Source organism: Protomyctophum bolini, assembly GCF_963924005.1.
Source record: "Protomyctophum bolini genome assembly, chromosome: 18".
Classification (NCBI taxonomy): domain Eukaryota; kingdom Metazoa; phylum Chordata; class Actinopteri; order Myctophiformes; family Myctophidae; genus Protomyctophum; species Protomyctophum bolini.
In genome coordinates this window covers 8,557,614-8,575,539 of record NC_137879.1, presented here as the reverse complement: position 1 = coordinate 8,575,539, position 17,926 = coordinate 8,557,614, and the positions used below count along the sequence as shown (strand labels likewise).

Genomic DNA, 17,926 nt, shown 5'->3' with positions numbered 1-17,926 from the left:
CAGCAAGCTTGCATAATGTCTTCAGACTCGGACTGATGTCCAAGATGTACAGATCATTGGTTCCTAAGGAGAAGATGCGATCTCCCACCATGCACCAGCACGTCATTATATGATTTGGCCCTCGGCCTTTCCCCTTGAGCTCCATCTTCATCCAGGATAAGGTCTCTGGATTTACTTTCCACAGACATTGGTCTTCTAAAATGTTTCTTCCACTACATATGCATATCTCTCCATTGTAGGCCTTGGCTGACATTTGATGAAAGGCTGAATATGATATATTATGATGTACGCCAGAAGAACTGAGCCAGCAATTTGTCTCCATGTCAAGCACTCTGACGGTGTCCGTCACTAGTCTCCGAACTACAAACATCTTTGTCCCAATGATGGTTGCTAAAACTGAATAAGGTGAAAAACGTGGTGGAGTGCCGCTGGTTTCAACTAAAGACCAGACCATTTTGGTGGTGTCCAACTTGTAATATTCAATTGAGTTTCCATCCATGACGTACATGACCTTCCCCGAGGCAACGGCTCTGTGTGTCCTGCTCGCCACCGGTACCGTCCCAGAAACCTCGGGCCGGAAACCATGTGTGGGCGTCGACATCGAACGCATAAAACACATCGTGGCCATTGTACCTTCCCCATATGTAAATGATGGGCTCTATCAGCACCGCGGTGTAGCTGTAGAGCTCCGACGACGTGCAGACCTCACGGCTCTTCTGTGCTCCTCCTCCAGCAATTCTCACCGGGGGCAACTTGTTCCAGCGCAATGACACCGTGTTGAAGACGCGCACATGAAGCTGATTGGCGTAACCGGACTGCCCAAACGAGTACACCCGATGTCCCACCGCCACAGCAACAACGTGCTCCATCTTTGGTCCTTCCAGATGCCCCGTCCAGCGCACCATGTTGTCCCACCAGCGCCACACGTCTGTCTACGCAACTAGATTAATCAAATCTACGCTACCGGGAAAAATAATGACGTGCTGTATTTAGGCCTCCTGAAATCCCTTGTGCTAAACAGTCTGTATAGCAGTGTTGACAGCGAAATCCTCCGGAGAAGTTGCCACGGGGCCGGTGGTTCTGTGACCTAAAGACGTTTATTTGAGAATTCCATTTAGAACCCGCTGCAGTGGTGGCCAACTAGAACTTAAACCAGGACGCTTCACCTTCTGCCTTCTCCCTTGAGCAGATTCTATTATATATTGTTCCGACTATGCTTTGATGACTGAGCCAGTAAGATCCATCCATATATGGGTTCTGTCACATCAATCTGATATCAGCACTAGGTCAACCCGGACCAAATATAGGGATTGTCATACTAGACTAGTGTTGTCACGATACTGGATTTTCAACTTCGATACGATAATATCGTATCTGTAAAAATCTGTAAAAATCGAGTTGAGGCCCTTTTTGCTGGCACCTGTCACATTTGGAAAAGTATTGATATTTCGATACCATTTTCGATACCACGCAACCACTGCGATTTCTGAGGGTTTAACATTTATTACAAATAAAAGCTGTGCAGTCTTATGCACTTTCGTATTTTTTAACATTTGTATTATTATTAGGCCTATTAGTATAATTATTATATTACCAACGGGAGGACGGAGCGGCCCAGTATCGATAGTATCGATACTATTGAAAAGTAATATTGAACCGTTTTGATATTTCAGAATCGATATTTATCGATATATAAATATTTTCGACAACACTATACTAGACATGTCACATGTCATATAACCCAACGTACAAAGGTTGTTAATCCCCCTCCTCCCCTCTCTCTCTCTCTCTCTCTCTCTCTCCCAGGTGGCCATTCCCATCGAGGACGTGAATCGCAGCCACCTGCGCTTCACCTTCCGCCACCGCTCGTCGCAGGACTGTGAGTACAACAACAACAACGACAACAACAACACGCCAACAGAACAACCGTGCGCCGCCGCCGACCACAGCAAGCCAAGCGGTCGGCTGCCAGACAAATGAATGGAAGCCAACCAAAGACATGTGTCGCGCTGTGATAAATACTTGAGACGCTCACCCCCTGTGACGCGTTAACCAGCGATATTAGGCCCTGGCCCTGCGCGTTTAGCGAGCATCAGTACAGCAAAAGTAGTAATACCACACTTTCAACAATTTTACTTGCGCAAACGTACTGAAGTATTGGCATGACATGACAAATAATAACTAGATCAAAATGTTAGGAATTGGACAAGAGATCCAGTATAAGTCATTTTGCACTTGGTTGCAAGCTGAGAATAGCTAATACAAGCTCATAGTTTGTAGATTGGCCTTTATCAGCAAGTGTAAAATCAGTCATTACGACGGCATCAAGGCCCGTCAATATACAATTTAGTTGACTAAATCAACTGTAGATTTAGTTGACTAAAATCTTACATAGACATTTAGTTGACTAAAACTAGATTAACACTAAAACATTCAGGGTGACTAAAATGTGACTATAACTAAATGACAACTAATCAAGAGACTACGACTAAAATCAAGATGTTACTGTCAAAATAAACACTGACGCGTGACGCGGACCAATCCAGGTTATGTCGGCCACGTTGTGGTTATACCGAGGCTGAGGGAACGACCGTACCACCTCCCTGTAGTGTAGTTCTCTAGGTCTAATCCCAGCGGACCAGCTCCTCTTGGTGGATAATGGACAGGTCTCACAGGACCAGCTCCTCTTGGTGGATAATGGACAGGTCTCACAGGACCAGCTCCTCTTGGTGGATAATGGACAGGTCTCACAGGCCTTCTAATCTCAGGGGACCAGCTCCTCTTGGTGGTTAATGGACAGGTCTCACAGGCCTTCTAATCTCAGGGGACCAGCTCCTCTTGGTGGTTAATGGACAGGTCTCACAGGCCTTCTAATCTCAGGGGACCAGCTCCTCTTGGTGGATAATGGACAGGTCTCACAGGACCAGCTCCTCTTGGTGGTTAATGGACAGGTCTCACAGGCCTTCTAATCCCAGCTCCTCTTGGTGGATAATGGACAGGTCTCACAGGCCTTCTAATCCAGCAGGAGAGCCCTCCCGTCATGGTCCGTCTACCTCCGCTGTACTGCTCCTAATGCCGTCGGGCCGGCCCTGGTCTTCAAACCCAGAGGAATTGCTGTTATCTTGCCTCTTCTTAATAGTCAACCTTTAGAAACTGGCTCACCTCAGGTGACTTGGGCTGCAGGGGCAAAACAACTGTCACTGACTACCAGCAGCAGTGGAAGGGGTGCGAGTTCCGTCCATTATGTGGTAAATGGTGCCTTATATAGCAGCTTTTATCCTAAAGCGTTTTACGATGTGCCGCATGCACGCACGCGGTTCAGCATCTTGCTCAAGGCCACTCTGACCAAGAAGGGGGGAAGGGAACCGCCCGGGGATCGAACCGGCGGGAACCCTCCGTTTCCACCAAAGCGACATCGCCACTCTTCCTCCTGAGCCAGTGGGCCCAGCATTTAGTTAACGAATGCTTCATTTTTAATGGATTCTCATGAAATAAAAACAGAACACAGATTCTGTTTACATCAGTGGTTCCCAAACGTTTTAGCTCAAGGCCCACGAGAGAGATTTGATGTTCTTCTTCCTGCAGGGGAAGGGAGGGGAAGGAGGGAGGGAGGGAGAGAGAGAGAGATAGATATGCCACCACCTAGGGAGGGTATTGTCATTTAGTTTAGTGGAACAAACATGGAAACAAACTGACAGCTCAGCTCAAAGTTGGACATTATCGAGTTGTGTGGATCTCAGCGCGGTCCACATGGGAACAGTGTGACTGTTGTTGTTTTGTTTGCAGCAAAGTTTCTATTTTAGTTTTAGTCATAGACTCTTGAATAGTTTTCATTTAGTTTAACTGGCTCTTTCAAATGGGAAGCGAGGAACGCAGGCGTTGTTGCCTGGATCAACGGCAGGTCTGCACTCTGCTCATGAGGGGCGCCACAACGCAAGTGTAAAAAAAAATAAGCTAAACAGTATGCAGGTCTGGTGAGTCGCTGGCGCGAGCACGAGACGAGCACGCGCACAACAAATTCACGGGGCCGCGCTCGCGTAAATTCGCTTGCGTTGTCTCATCGCCACTGCTCCTCTTAACGCCTTTGCTGCCCCTAGTGTTAGCATGCTGTTACTGCAGATAATAATAATAATAATAAAACTTTATTTGTACAGCACCTTTCATGACATGAAATGCAGCTCAAAGTGCTTTACAGAGCAATGGAGAAAAAAAAGAAAAGCGAGGTATAAACATTAAAAAACAAGCAGTAATGCAATACAGTGAGGACTTGAATAACAAAAAAATAAAAGATAAATTAAAAGCAAGGGTGTAGAAGTGGGTCTTGAGCTGTGCTTTAAAAATGTCTACAGAGGCTGCCTGTCGAAGGTACAGTGGGAGTTTGTTCCATGCCGTCGGCCCGTAGAAGCAAAAAGCTGCTTCCCCGTATTCCACTGCTGGCGAGCAGGCCAGCAGTGGAAGACTTTAGGGGGCGGTTTGGGACATATTTAGGCAGGCAGTCATGTACGTAGGTAGGAAGGTGCGAGACCATTGAGAGCTTTATACACAAGTAAAATAATTTTAAAATCAATCCTAAAAACAACCGGAAGCCAGTGCAGTGAAGCCAAAACTGGAGTAATTATGTTCTCTCATCTTAGTTCTAGTTAAAACTCTGGCTGCTGCATTTTGGACAAGTTCAGTGTATCTGTCAGTTTGATTCCTTCTGCTCAGTAGAACCGATTATGAGAACTTCTGTCTTATCCTCATTTATGCCGCCCGTCCACCCGCACTATACGGACCTGGTTGTCCTTCCGGGTTAAACGGGAAGGTGTGGGCCCCCGGGGAGGAGTGCAACACCACTCGCATTAGCCACAGCCTTTAGTTGCACATGTACTGTTGTCCTCTCTCTCTCTCTCTCTCTCTCTCTCTCTCTCTCTGCTGGCTCTCCTCTCCTCTCCAGCCACAGCACGGCAATTATTCACCGGCAGAGCCGCGGGCAGCCAACCAATGAGGGGGGGGGGGGATTCATGCAGATAGAGCGCATATGAATCACGTCCCCGCGTGTGTACATTTGAGCCTTGTTGATCCGTGATGGTGATGTATGTTGTTGCACCCTGCCCGACACGTGGTTACAGCAAACAGCCATAACTCTCTCTCTGGCTGGCCTGTAGCTTCTTCTGCAGAGCGCGTCGTGTGGCGTGCCTGTGGTTCTCAAACATCTGACTATGTTTTGTGACCGGAAACCACAAACGTTGCAAATGTATTAAGATGGTAATGGGAAGTGTATACACTTTATTAAAAACGGTCGTGACTGAATTCTGACCCCTACAGTATTCTATACTTCATTGGACGGGCTCCTCCAGGGGCCCCGACTTAACCGCCTCCTTTTATTCCTGTACAACGAATGGCTTCACCCAAAATAGCTGATCTACAAGCTCACAACTCCCCAAGTTACTCCCAAACGGGTTACTCCCATCAGAGTTACCACTTTGCTTTGATTTCTTTCTCATTTGCAAGATTCTTCAAAAATGATATCAAATGGCAGATTGTGAGATTGTATTGATGCTATTTTTCAATTGCCAACGCCACCCCCACTATATATATATATACTGTATAAATCTATATTTTTTAATAATCAATTCAATTGAGAAGATGTTGCAGCCCTAACGTCTGTCTGTCTGTCTGTCTGTCTGTCTGTCTGTCTGTCTGTCTGTCTGTCTGTCTGTCTGTCTGTCTGTCTGTCTGTCTGTCTGTCTGTCTGTCTGTCCTCCTGCAGCCAAAGACAAATCAGAGAAGATCTTTGCTCTGTCGTTCGTTAAGCTGATGAGGTATGACGGCACCACGCTGAGAGACGGAGAACACGACCTCATCGTCTACAAGGTAACACACACACACACACACACACACACACACACACACACACACACACACACACACAAAGGCCCTTTGGACATCCCCACACGTCCCAGGCACCCCACGGTTTCATTTGATAGGACGTGTGTGAACGTCCTGGGCATCATAAGTATTGCGAACAGATTTTACCCCTTGATGGCGGCGCTTTGAGTTGTATGTGATGTCAGAGTGATGTCAGACCGAAGAATCTATATAACACCGTACTGACGTACATACTGCGCTAGTGCGTGAGAAAGGAACGCTCAGAGAGGCATTGATGTTGGATGTTGATTGATGCATACACAGAATTTTGACCTTAAGGCTGTAGTAACTAACCACTCATCAACCGGTCTAGCGTAGAACATCTGTAATGAAGAACCTCTGGGCCAAGGTGGGCCTGCTGGGTCTGTTCTCAGCGGTGTTGGGCTCTGGACTGTGGTCCCAACGGGAGATCTCCTACGGGAGATCCCGCTACGAGCTCCGCCTGGTCCAGGTTCTGTTCCGCCACGGGGCCAGAACCCCGCTGTGGACCCTCCCCGACGTGGTCCCGGAGGCCCAGTGGAAGCCGGGGCCTCTCCTGCAGCCTCCGGCCCACACCCTGGTGCCCTACGTGGTGAGGGACCTGCAGGGAGGCCCCCAGCCCCCGTCCCCCTGGGAGGAGCGCCTCCGCGGGGGGCCCCTCCTGGCGGGGGGAGCCTTCCCCGGCCAGCTGACGGCTCTGGGCATGCAGCAGGTGTACGACGTGGGGCGGAGGATGAGGAGGCGCTACGTGGAGGAGGACAACCCCGCCTTCCTGGGCGCCGCCTTCAGCCCCGAGCAGGTCTACGTCCGCTCCACCAACATGGCGAGGACCATCGAGTCGGCCCGCTGTCTGGTGGCGGGCCTGTTCGACCGCCGCGACCAGGAGGTCGTTCCCATCGCCACGACGGACGCCGAGTCCGAGATCCTGGTGCCGAACCACCAGGCGTGCGAGCTGCTGCGGCACGTCGACAAGGGGCGCTGGGCGGAGATCGCCCGTGGCCCGGACGCCGTCCCGGGCATGGCGGCCGACCTGCGCGGCCTGCTGGACGCGATGGACGTGGCCGTTCGTCACCGCGGCGGCAGCGTCGGCTTCGTCGCCATCAGGGACGACATGGTGGCCAGAGCCACGCACGGCCTGCCGCTGCCGGCCGCGCTGGAGGACGAGGCGACCAGGGACCTGGTGGAGCGGCGGGCCGTGGACGCCATGCTCCTCGTCTACGGGCCCGAGGGACGCCCAGAGGACTGCACGGTGAAGCTGTGCGTGGGCCCGCTCCTCAGAACCATGCTGGACAACATGGAGGACACGCTGGCGTCCAGGTCCGACCTGAAGCTCATCCTGTACTCGGCCCACGACACCACCCTGATGCCCTGCCTGATGGCCCTGGGGGTCTTCGACGGGCGCTGGCCGCCGTACGCCGCCGACCTGGCGCTGGAGCTGCACCGGCACCGCCAGACGGGCCACGCCTTCGTCAAGGTCTCCTACCTGGGCCGCGACCAGCTGCTGCCGGGCTGCAGCGGCGTCTACTGTCCACTAGGGGAGTTCAAGAAGGCGCTGGCGGCCTACTCCCTGAGCGCTGAGCAGTACAGAGACATGTGCTCAATCCCTAAAGGATAAACTTCCAAAGACAGTTCTGGGAAGGGGAAAAAATGGAAAAAAGGATGTCTCACTGGATCTAGGTTATTATTAGTCACAGGCTCTTGTTAATATGTCTCATTGAGTAAATAGTTGAAACAAAGGGGCACGGTGGCACAGTTGGTATAGTGCTGTCGCCTCACAGCTAGAAGGTCCTGGGTTCGATTCCCGCTCGGGACGCTGTGGGTGCTGGCGGCACGTGTTTCCTCCTCCACGTCATCAGTGCCCATACCCGAAGGCGGGGTTGGCGAAAGGGCCTTTCTGTGTGGAGTTAGCATGTTCTCCCCGTGTCCCCTAGGGTAGGTACCCTCACAAAAAACATGCCGTAATCCTGGTCACTAAACTGCCTCCCCCTGGCCAGCCGGGGCGCCTGATGGAGGGGAAAGGAACTGGTTGGAATAACGTGTTCCTTCCACGCGCTACGTCCAACCAGGGAAACTCCCCCCTGTCAGGTGTAAAGGAGCAACTTGGACACTCAGGCATGAAGGAAGCATGAGTTCAAGTCCGTTGTTCTCCCCTTGTCCCCCATATATGGGGACTAGGTTGGTGGAGGGTGTGTAGAGCCCAGGATCACATTAGATGATTGACACAGGGGTGAAAAATGGGTTACAAAATCGTGGGATAAAAAATATTAAAAATAAATAGTTGAAAAATAGCTGTACATTATGTGCATTTGTCCAGTGTTGATTACGTCCACTGAAACTATGACGAAAAGTGTTCATCGACTACCTTTTTTCACTGACTATGATGACTAAAACTAAGACTAAACATAGTGATTATAGTGAAAAAAGAGATCCAGTGTAAGTAAAAGCCATTTTAGTCATTTTACACTTGTTTACATGCTGCAAATAGCCAATCTACATTATGGTGCTCTATTATTGCCTCGGAAACCCAGACGCTTCTATTTCCAGGGAGAAAAGATAAAAGTCTGCAGGGACCGAGTCCACTTCAATTCGGCATAGAGTAGCGCAAACGATGCTGATTTCTGATCGTCTGCACCTTTGTTAAATTGACGCACACACGTACACTACACACACACACACACACACACACATTTTAATCATTTATTTATGTCCACATAAGAGATACAAATACAAGGACACAAATATTTACAAGGTGCCGTACAGAATGCAGTCAGCAAATCCCGAACAAATACCCACACACCCTTCAGGGGTACAGGTAACAGCGTCTTCGCCATATTTGGCGGCTACCGATAGTGGAAGATATTGCACAGAATTTCGCAAGCCGTTTGGCTGCTTTTTTTGGCATCCCAAGTTGTTGGAAGCCTCTTACAACCAAACTGTGTACATGACACACACACACACCTGGACTGGACTGTTACTTTTCAGGAAATGGGAAAGAAAATAGCCTGTGTGATCCAATGTACGTTAGTTATTTAGTCACAAGCTGGAAAAAGAAAAGAAAAACATTAACAGTTGAAATATGGAGATACAAGACAACGCTGATATGGAGTGCAGCGTCATTACACACACACACACACACACACACACACACACACACACACACACACACACACACACACACACACCCAAATCAAATTAGCTTCCAATTAAAAACTGCCTGTATAATGACACCTTTGTGTTGGCCCTCTCGTTCCGTGTTAATTAACCCATTCAGACCTGGAGGACGATTCTACAAATTAATGTCTTCTAAATCTTGACAGTTTTCTGTCGTTCTCAAATTATTTCATGTCAAGGCAAAATTATAATGTAATTGGCCGCTGACCCCCCATCTGAAAATATGTTCTTCCAGGAACCCCCCCCCCAGAAGCAAAGATTTTAGTTAAAAACTGTTCGCTGTGAAAGAATATTCAAAGATTTGCACCACATTTTCACGATTTTTCAAAAACAGCAGATCCACGTAGCCGCGCTGTGAGCTTGTAGATCTGCTATTTTTCAATAGATAAAGTATAACATAATGCTTCAAACACCAAAAGGCGTATCCCGTCCAGAATGGCTTAAATAGTTAACACAAGAGAGAATCATCCAGAATATTTAGTATTCAGTCTAGTTTTCATTGTTTTTAGGGGGGGGGGGGGGGGGGGTTCAGCCAGGGAGAGGGTGTCTGTTTCTGTTATGTATGCCAGTTAATTCTTCATCGCCTTTTCCTGTTCATAAAGACTGAGAAATTAGCTACTTATTTATTTTTAACTGGGTATTTTACCTATTTCTTAGGGCCTATATATATATATATATATATATATATATATAGCTTTTCACCCTGTCACGTCTCACATCTGCCATTAACAATCAAAGGAGAATTCACGTCCTGCGTGCCTGAAATATGACGTACATTTACGTCACATGTAGACAAGCAAATCTGCTAACCTATCACATGAATTCAGTTGTCATCTTACATGATCATGGTTAAAAGATAATAACATAAGTTGACAAATTAATTCATGAAGTATATACATTTTTTTATTGGAGGATGTACCACGACAAGAGCGCCCCTCACTTCACATGGGTGTGATTTAGTTTTTGGTTTTTTCACACGACACGTAGCGGAGTGTCTTTTATATTATAATATATTTTGTGTTTTTTTCTATCTGCCCTGTGTACATTTTCATCTATATGTTAAATATAAAAAACTAAACACAAATTTCAAATGTAATTTGTCGAACAAGGAAAACAACCGCACACTGTCTTCAAATGCAGTGACCACCATTTATTTACAGGGGAAATAGCAACGTTTCGGCCTATGCGGCCTTCATCAGGCCATCTTTATCTGTCATTTGTCACAATTTGACAAATTGATTCTGTCAAGTGATTTTGTCAAAAATCAAATGTCTTCTAAATCCTGACAGTTTTCTCTTGAAAAAGCAGTTTTTCTATGTCAGTCGTTCTCAAACACTTTCATGTCACTTTTCACGATTCTTCAAAAAATAGCAGACCTACAAGCTCGTAGCGCGCCACTCGGTGCCGCGCTATGAGCTTGTAGATCTGCTATTTTTCAATAGCTAAAGCACAACACAATGCTAACACCAAAAGGGGTTCCCGCCCGTTCATTTCAAATCACCAATCGCCAACTAAAATGTGCTGATGGTGACGACCCGTCCGTCCACACACAGGCGGAGGCCAAGAAGCTGGAGGACTCGTCTCTGTACCTCAACCTGCCGGCCACCAAGCTGGAGCTGGAGGAGAAGGGCTACTCGTCCACGGGGAAGAACAACCACAGCCTGGGAACCTGCACCATCAGCAAGGACTCCTTCCAGATCTCCACCCTGGTCTGCTCCACCAAGCTCACCCAGAACGGTAAGACTAGTACCCATTCTTCTGACCTGAGATCAGATTCTAAGAATTGTCTTCTACATCCTGACAGTTTTCTGAAAAAGCTATGTTTCTATGTCAGTGGTTCTTCGATTAAAAAAAATAAATAGCAGACCTACAAGCTCGTAGCGTGCCACCGAGTTGCGCGCTATGAGCTTGTAGATCTGCTATTTTTCAATAGCTAAAGCATGACATAATGCTAACACCAAAAGGGGTTCCCACCCAAAATGGGTTAATGTTTTTTTGTGGCTTTCGCCTTTATTTTATATATTCTATGGAAAAGGGGGGGGAAGAGAGATGGGGGGGGGGGGGGGGGAGGAAGACATGCAGTATATGGGCCGTCAGAATCGGGAGTCGAACCCGCGGCACACTGCCAGACTGGATTACCAGCCAAAGGTCCCTGGACCGCTGAGCCATGGCACAGGCCAAGACTATGGTGTTTTATGGAGTTATCACCATCCGAATTGGCTTTGTTTCAGAGGCTTTTATATAAAGTCTTTCTGAAACGTCTATGGGGGGAAAATGAGTTGAGCTCAGATTTGCTACTTTTGCTACTTTTCTACTTTATTCCTGGAATAAAAAGCAAGGCTTTTTCACAGTTACAGGCGACGGGTGTGTAGGAGAGGGTTAAGTGGACCGACGTAATGAGAAAGAACAAACAACCCGCAGCACACTGTCTTCAAATGCAGTGAAAAACGTTTTAATAGGGAAACATAGCAACGTTTCGGCCTATGCAGACTTCTTCAGGCCGTCTTACTTGAATCCTGAAAAGTAATAGTTTCGGACATATGGTATGATGCTTCCACCCGACATAGACAACGGGTTTTTGTTAAACACATTGTGTGTGCCCACACAACACTTTCAAAATAGTAACCCAGGGTGCCAACTTTTTACTTCTTTGCTAAGACGTCCACACAGACGTCTTGGGCACTACTTAGCGGGATTTCCCAGGATGTCTGTGGACGTCTTGGGCTCACAACCTGTTTATTTGCTCTGTATTCCGACAGTAATCGTTATTATAGTGTGTTTGTTCATTCCTTTGGGAGAGGTTTGGTCTCCCTATATCTCTCCTGCTGCTTTTTAGTGAACAGAAAATGCACTCTCAGGTCAGGACAGCAATTTAACCCCAACCACGATAGAGAACTGATACAGGGTAAACAAAGTGAAATTGGAAGTGATGACAAGTAAATAAGGAGACAAAGTTGGAACTGGAACACTATAAAAATTGAAGCTTATAATTAAATGGGTACTCTGCCCCAATTGGATGAAATTGGCAACCTGTCTGAAATGTTTTATTAAAGCGCTGGAGAGATGGAGGAAAAACCCTGTTACAGAACAAACACTATACTGTCATAATATAGAGCTTTAACTTTACGCACGCACGCACACACACACACACACACACACGCACACACACACACACACACACCCACACCAAACTTTTAACCATACAATACTTTTAACCATACAATATATATTAAGTCGGCCAATTTTGCTGATGTGATTTCAGCGTTGGGAGCAGTTCCTAGTCCAATGATGTCAGTACCGGATGTTTTTCATTTGCAATCTCATTGCTGCGATCTTTCTCTTAATTAATGTTGTGACAGTCAGTGATCACTCTCTGATGCTCTTTAACCGTACTCGAGTTAGCTCATCGTAGCTTCCCGAGCATGCACTAGTGTTCATTGGTTCTCAAAAAAAATGTTGTATTCATCTTAAGGATCCCCATCACACGTTACAGACCTGTAAGGGTCCCTGGGGTCTGGACTCTCAGAGTTACAGACCTGTAAGGGTCCCTGGAGTCTGGACTCTCAGAGTTACAGACCTGTAAGGGTCCCTGGAGTCTGGACTCTCAGAGTTACAGACCTGTAAGGGTCCCTGGAGTCTGGACTGTCAGAGTTACAGACCTGTAAGGGTCCCTGGAGTCTGGACTCTCAGAGTTACAGACCTGTAAGGGTCCCTGGAGTCTGGACTCTCAGAGTTACAGACCTGTAAGGGTCCCTGGAGTCTGGACTGTCAGAGTTACAGACCTGTAAGGGTCCCTGGAGTCTGGACTCTCAGAGTTACAGACCTGTAAGGGTCCCTGGAGTCTGGACTCCACTTTGAGAACCACTGCTCTAGTTCTAGCGAGACTTTTCACTGTAGGTTATGTCGGGTAATCGCAGTTTCAAAACGGCGATGCAAACTTTTTCATGTCAAGGACCCCCAAATTGACACTAATGCAGAGTTGGTGTCGCAGTGTCTCTTGCTCAAGGACACTGACTCTGGAGGAGCCACTCTACCGGATCCCTGCCGCCCACCCAAACCCATGTCGACAGACAAAATTAAATTGACCTTTTCACAGTTATTTCCAGGACTCAAATATGACTTACTATGCTGTGTGCTTATACCGCTCTAACCTTCGGGGATTAAACTTTTTGGCTTCGTGCTACAGTACTTACTACGTAGTACGTACATCTCTCTACATCTGCTCTTCATGGTCTTGGGCTGTCCCTGCACTAGTTTCAGCCATGCAGGCAGTGGTGGGAGACGTACTGGCCTGACCTCGAAATTAAAAAAATAAATCTTCTAAATCCTCCAGTTTTCTGAAATAAATATTTTCATGATATTTCAAAAATAGCAGACCTATAAGCTCGTAGCGCGCCACTCGGTGGCGCGCTACGAGCTTGTAGATCTGCTATTTTCCAATAGCTAAATTATAACGTAATGTTTAAAACACCAAAAGGGGTTCCCACCCAAAATGGGTTAAGTCAAAGTAGCAATAACCACAATGAAGACATTCTCTTGTGTATGAGTGGAAGGCCTGTTTTCAAAATGTTACATGAGTACAAGTACAAAGGTTTTGGGTTCAAAATATACTTTTAAGTAGCACATGTAGAAGTACTCAGTGCAGAACGTCCCATTTAACTATTTTCATGAATAGCCGAGGAATGTGGATCAATTGGTTAATGCAAAAAGCCACAAGAGGTCTCAGGTTACCGGGTATTTTATAATGGCTGGGAGGTGTAGTGAGACACGACCCTTTCAGCCATTCTAAAACACCCGGCCCTCCGGTAAACTGGGATCTGGAGTGGCTTATTGCCTTTCTAAAATGGTTTACAAACATATAGCAATATTAACCTCAAAACTATTCCTAATTCACAAAAGTAGCTACACTTTGCGCCGCTTTGTGCCTACCAGAGTGAGCCACACTTCCTTGTTTTTACTCAGACGGGGGGGGGGGGGGGGGGGGATAGGAGGCGCTTGATGTTTTTACTAGGCCGCCCGGAGACACACATTCACAGTCATATGAGCGAGGGCGGTGCTTAGACGCCCGCACGGCCAGTGTTTGTATAAGGAAATCAAGTGCTCCCCTTCCCCAGTTCAGCTACAGAGCTATGCGGCATCAATGTAACGCAGCTGGGAATGATATCAAAGTAGATTGAAGGTGTGGATTATCGTGATATTTACCATGGCAACCAGCCAATCGGAATCAAGTATTGGGACTAAACCGTTTTAGAATGCATGTATTATAATGATCTTAGTCGGTAATAAAGTAATGGGAGGCTTTTTAGTGGTTACTTGAGTAAATGTAGTTTACTTTTCACCCCCACGGTTTGAGCTCCGGTGTGCTATACTCCATCTCAGGGTGTAGTAGAGTCGTCATCTCAGTGTGTAGAATCATCTCTGGGGTGGGGGGGGGGGCAGCTCTGTTATGTTTACTGCTGTCAGTTTGGCACATAGCGCTTTTATTTCCCAGGGTGCCGAGGAGAGAGAGAGAGATTGAGACTGAGAGACCATGTTTATTAAATCCCAGGAAATCCCCCTCTCGATCTCCAGGCCAATGGCTCACATATCGAGGACTTTGACCCCAGCGTTGTCATCGTCTCCCCCCCCCCCCCCAACCACTAACGTTTATACACAGACATAAACCATGGGACTCAGCGGCGGCGGGTCCAGTATTTAGACATCACCGCAGAAACTGTGTTCCAGAAACTCCCCTCCCTCAACAAGCCCACCGCGACGGCTCTGTGTTCCAAGCCACAGCCATGACCCCACAGCCTCCACGACTCTCACTGTGGAATGTGTGTGATGCTTATAGGGCTGAATGCGGGGGCGCTCTCTCTCTCTCTCTCCCACGGTGACACTGTTGTACAGACCAGTGGTGGATAGTAACTGATTACATTTGAACTAAGTACACTGAAATACTGCAAGTACTGTATACAAACATAAGTACAATTTTGAGGTACTTTTACAATTTACAATGTAGGTATTTACGGTATAAATTAATTTATACTTTTACCCCACAGCATCTCTGGGTACTTTTCTTTGTCCACGACTAGAGTATATATATATTTTTTGCATATTTACGTAGGTTATGATTACAAAACCTTAAACTTTGGATATTCAAATTGCGTAACGTTGCGTTGTGACTGTGAGCATGTAGGTCTGCTATGACAAAAATGTACAGTATATAGTATTGTAGATCAGTGGTTCCCAAAGTGTGGTCCGGGGACCCCCAGAGGTCCTTGAGGGACTTCCAGGTGATAGTTTGGAACCAAATGACCTGTAACTCTGTGACTCTGTGACTTTACAAATTGTTCATTTGGTTCCATTAGTACACTCTCAGAGTTAAATTAATATTGATGTTCCAAATATAAATTGGGGGATTGGGGAGATAGAAATGCCATTAAATGGGGGACCGTATAGCCTAATGCATGTCAAACTGGGAGTCCTTGAAATTAAACGAGGTTGATAATCACTGCTAGAGCCGTAAAAATCTTCTCTTATGGGGGTCCTTATGGGGGCATATCCTACTATAAAGTCTCTGTCTGCGTGTGTGCGTGCGTGTGTGTAATGCACGTACTGTAACTGGAGAACCGTTTGACCCACCAACTTCATATTCGACACACGCGATCCACACCCCTGCAGGGAGGGCAGTGCCCGGTGTTGAGTTGGTCGGACCCACGGTTCTCCAGCGCGGCCAGTCTGATGCAGAGGCTGATGTGCAAAGTACATTTACTCTGTTTCTGCACCCATACTATTACTAATATAATGTAATACAATTTTAAAGCGTTTCGTTTCTTAGTTGCAGTTTTACTTTTATCCCATTTTGGGGGCGGGAACCCCTTTTGGTGTTTTTAAAGCATTATGTTATGCTTTAGCTATTGAAATCTACAAGCTCAATAGCGCGGCACTGAGTGCCGCACTACGAGCTTGTAGGTCTGCTATTTTTTGAAAAATCGTGAAAATGTGGCGCAAATCATTGAATATTTATTCTTTCACAGCGAACGTTTTTTAACTCAAATCTTTGCTTCCGAGGGGGTCCCTGGAACAACATATTTTCAGATGGGGGTCGGTATATAATTTTCTAGGGGCATTGACATGAAATATTGAGCACCACTGATACAGAAACTGATTCCGTTTTTCAGAAAACTGTCCTAAATGGGTTAATATGAATATAAAACGGGGGTGAGGCTATAGTGAGCATTACAGGCCAGTGCTCTATTAAATTCAGACAATTCAAAACTCCCCTAACTATGAAACACTGCTTCTCATTGTGGGGTCTGGCCGGGGACCCCCCCGGGGTTCTTTTGAAGGGTTCCAGAGGGTGGTCTCCATGCAGCAACATCATGATTAGTGCTGTGCACTACACACAGAACCAGATCAATCAGGAAAGGTCCATTTGGTTCCATTTGTACACTCTTGTGCCACCCCTTACCCCTTATCCCTAAACTTATTTGCCATTCTTTACTATTTTAACACATTTTAACTAGCCAATCAGCTTCGACATGTTGTGAGCTTGTAGATCAGCTATTACTACGTGCGTGTGTGTGTGTGTGTGTGTGTGTGTGTGCGTGCAAAGGTTTGGGTCGTCACTCGGCCCACCAACACCTATGTCGCACCGCCGATCCGATCCGAACGGTATGCCCTTTTATGGAGATCTCTCCCGGATCGTGACAAATCATGACAACAAACACAATTGTTTTGGGCCGACTAAATAATTAGAAAGAAGAAAAAAAGGGCAGGTTACGGGCCGGCACTTTTTTTGTCGTTTGTTGTCATGATTTGTCACGATCCGAGTTGTCTTTGTTCGAGGCTTACAGGTCTTTAAATAAATACTTTTTGAAATGTTTATGGGAAAAATGCATGGGGAATGATTTCCTGGGCCTGTCGTCATCAAACGCTATCTATACATTACTAATTATACAAAAACCTTTGCTAATACATTTAATACATTATTTGTCAATATATGTGAATAATACTGAATATAAAAAAAATATTATATTCACATATAATTCAGGCGTTTTGAAAATAGCCTTTCTACAAGCTAACAATCTATCACAATGCGACTGTTTTAGAAATCAATCCAGCCGACCACACTTTACCACTGGAGCTCTCTCTCTCTCTCTCTCTCTCTCTCTCTCTCTCTCGCATCTTTCTCACCTAACGGCTTTAACCATTATTTGAAACTTTAGCTATTCTTTCACAGCGAACATTTTTTACTCAAATCTTTGCTTCTGTGGGGTCCCTGGTATGAAACATTTCCAGATGGGAGTCGGAGGCCGAATACTGGTTGTGGGGGTCCTTGACATGAATTAGTTTGAGCACCACTGACACAGAAAACTGACAAGATTTAGAAGACTTTTGTAGCAACCTCCCCCGTCCGCTATTATTTTACCTGGACCGTTTGCGATAGTAGTTTTCTAGGCTCCACTGGGTCGCTGGGAATTCAGACTCCGCCGCAAGTTTGATTAAATGCAGGTGTGTGTGTGTGTGTGTGTGTGTGTGTGTGTGTGTGTGTGCGTGCGTGCGTGCGTGCACGTGTTGCATGTGTGTGTCCGACCGTGCGTGGTGTTGATTCCCTTATCCCACGCCAAAAGCTCAGGGAAAAGTGTTGAATTCTTTAATAATCGGAGGCAGATCCAATTTGATTCTAACTGTGCTGGAGAGTACCTGCTTTATTAAAACGTGGAGGCTCCTACCCGAATACTTAGTCATTCATCTATCCACTCATGCACCCACCTAGAATCCTAACGGGAAGCTCACAAGTGGTTTGAAGTAGTTTGAACCGAAGACATTTTTGCAGGCATGGCGTAGAAAAGCCCAGATTCTTACTTGAATGCGGTTCCCT

General features: G+C 46.6%; 2 protein-coding genes across 2 annotated transcripts in view; both read left to right on the top strand.

The window, feature by feature from the left end:
- The window catches only part of dock1 (dedicator of cytokinesis 1), a 458,484-nt gene that overhangs the window by 76,624 nt on the left and 363,934 nt on the right, over window positions 1-17,926 (top strand). The window contains 3 exon segments of the mRNA XM_080789704.1: window positions 1,807-1,879; window positions 5,753-5,856; window positions 10,614-10,797. Coding sequence (XP_080645830.1) covers window positions 1,807-1,879; window positions 5,753-5,856; window positions 10,614-10,797 — 361 coding nt within the window.
- Window positions 6,239-7,504, top strand: LOC308333055 (lysophosphatidic acid phosphatase type 6-like; the record flags this gene model as incomplete). The annotated part of the gene is made up of 1 exon (XM_080789252.1): window positions 6,239-7,504. One exon carries the CDS (start codon window positions 6,239-6,241, stop codon window positions 7,502-7,504), a length of 1,266 nt encoding a protein of 421 aa, XP_080645378.1.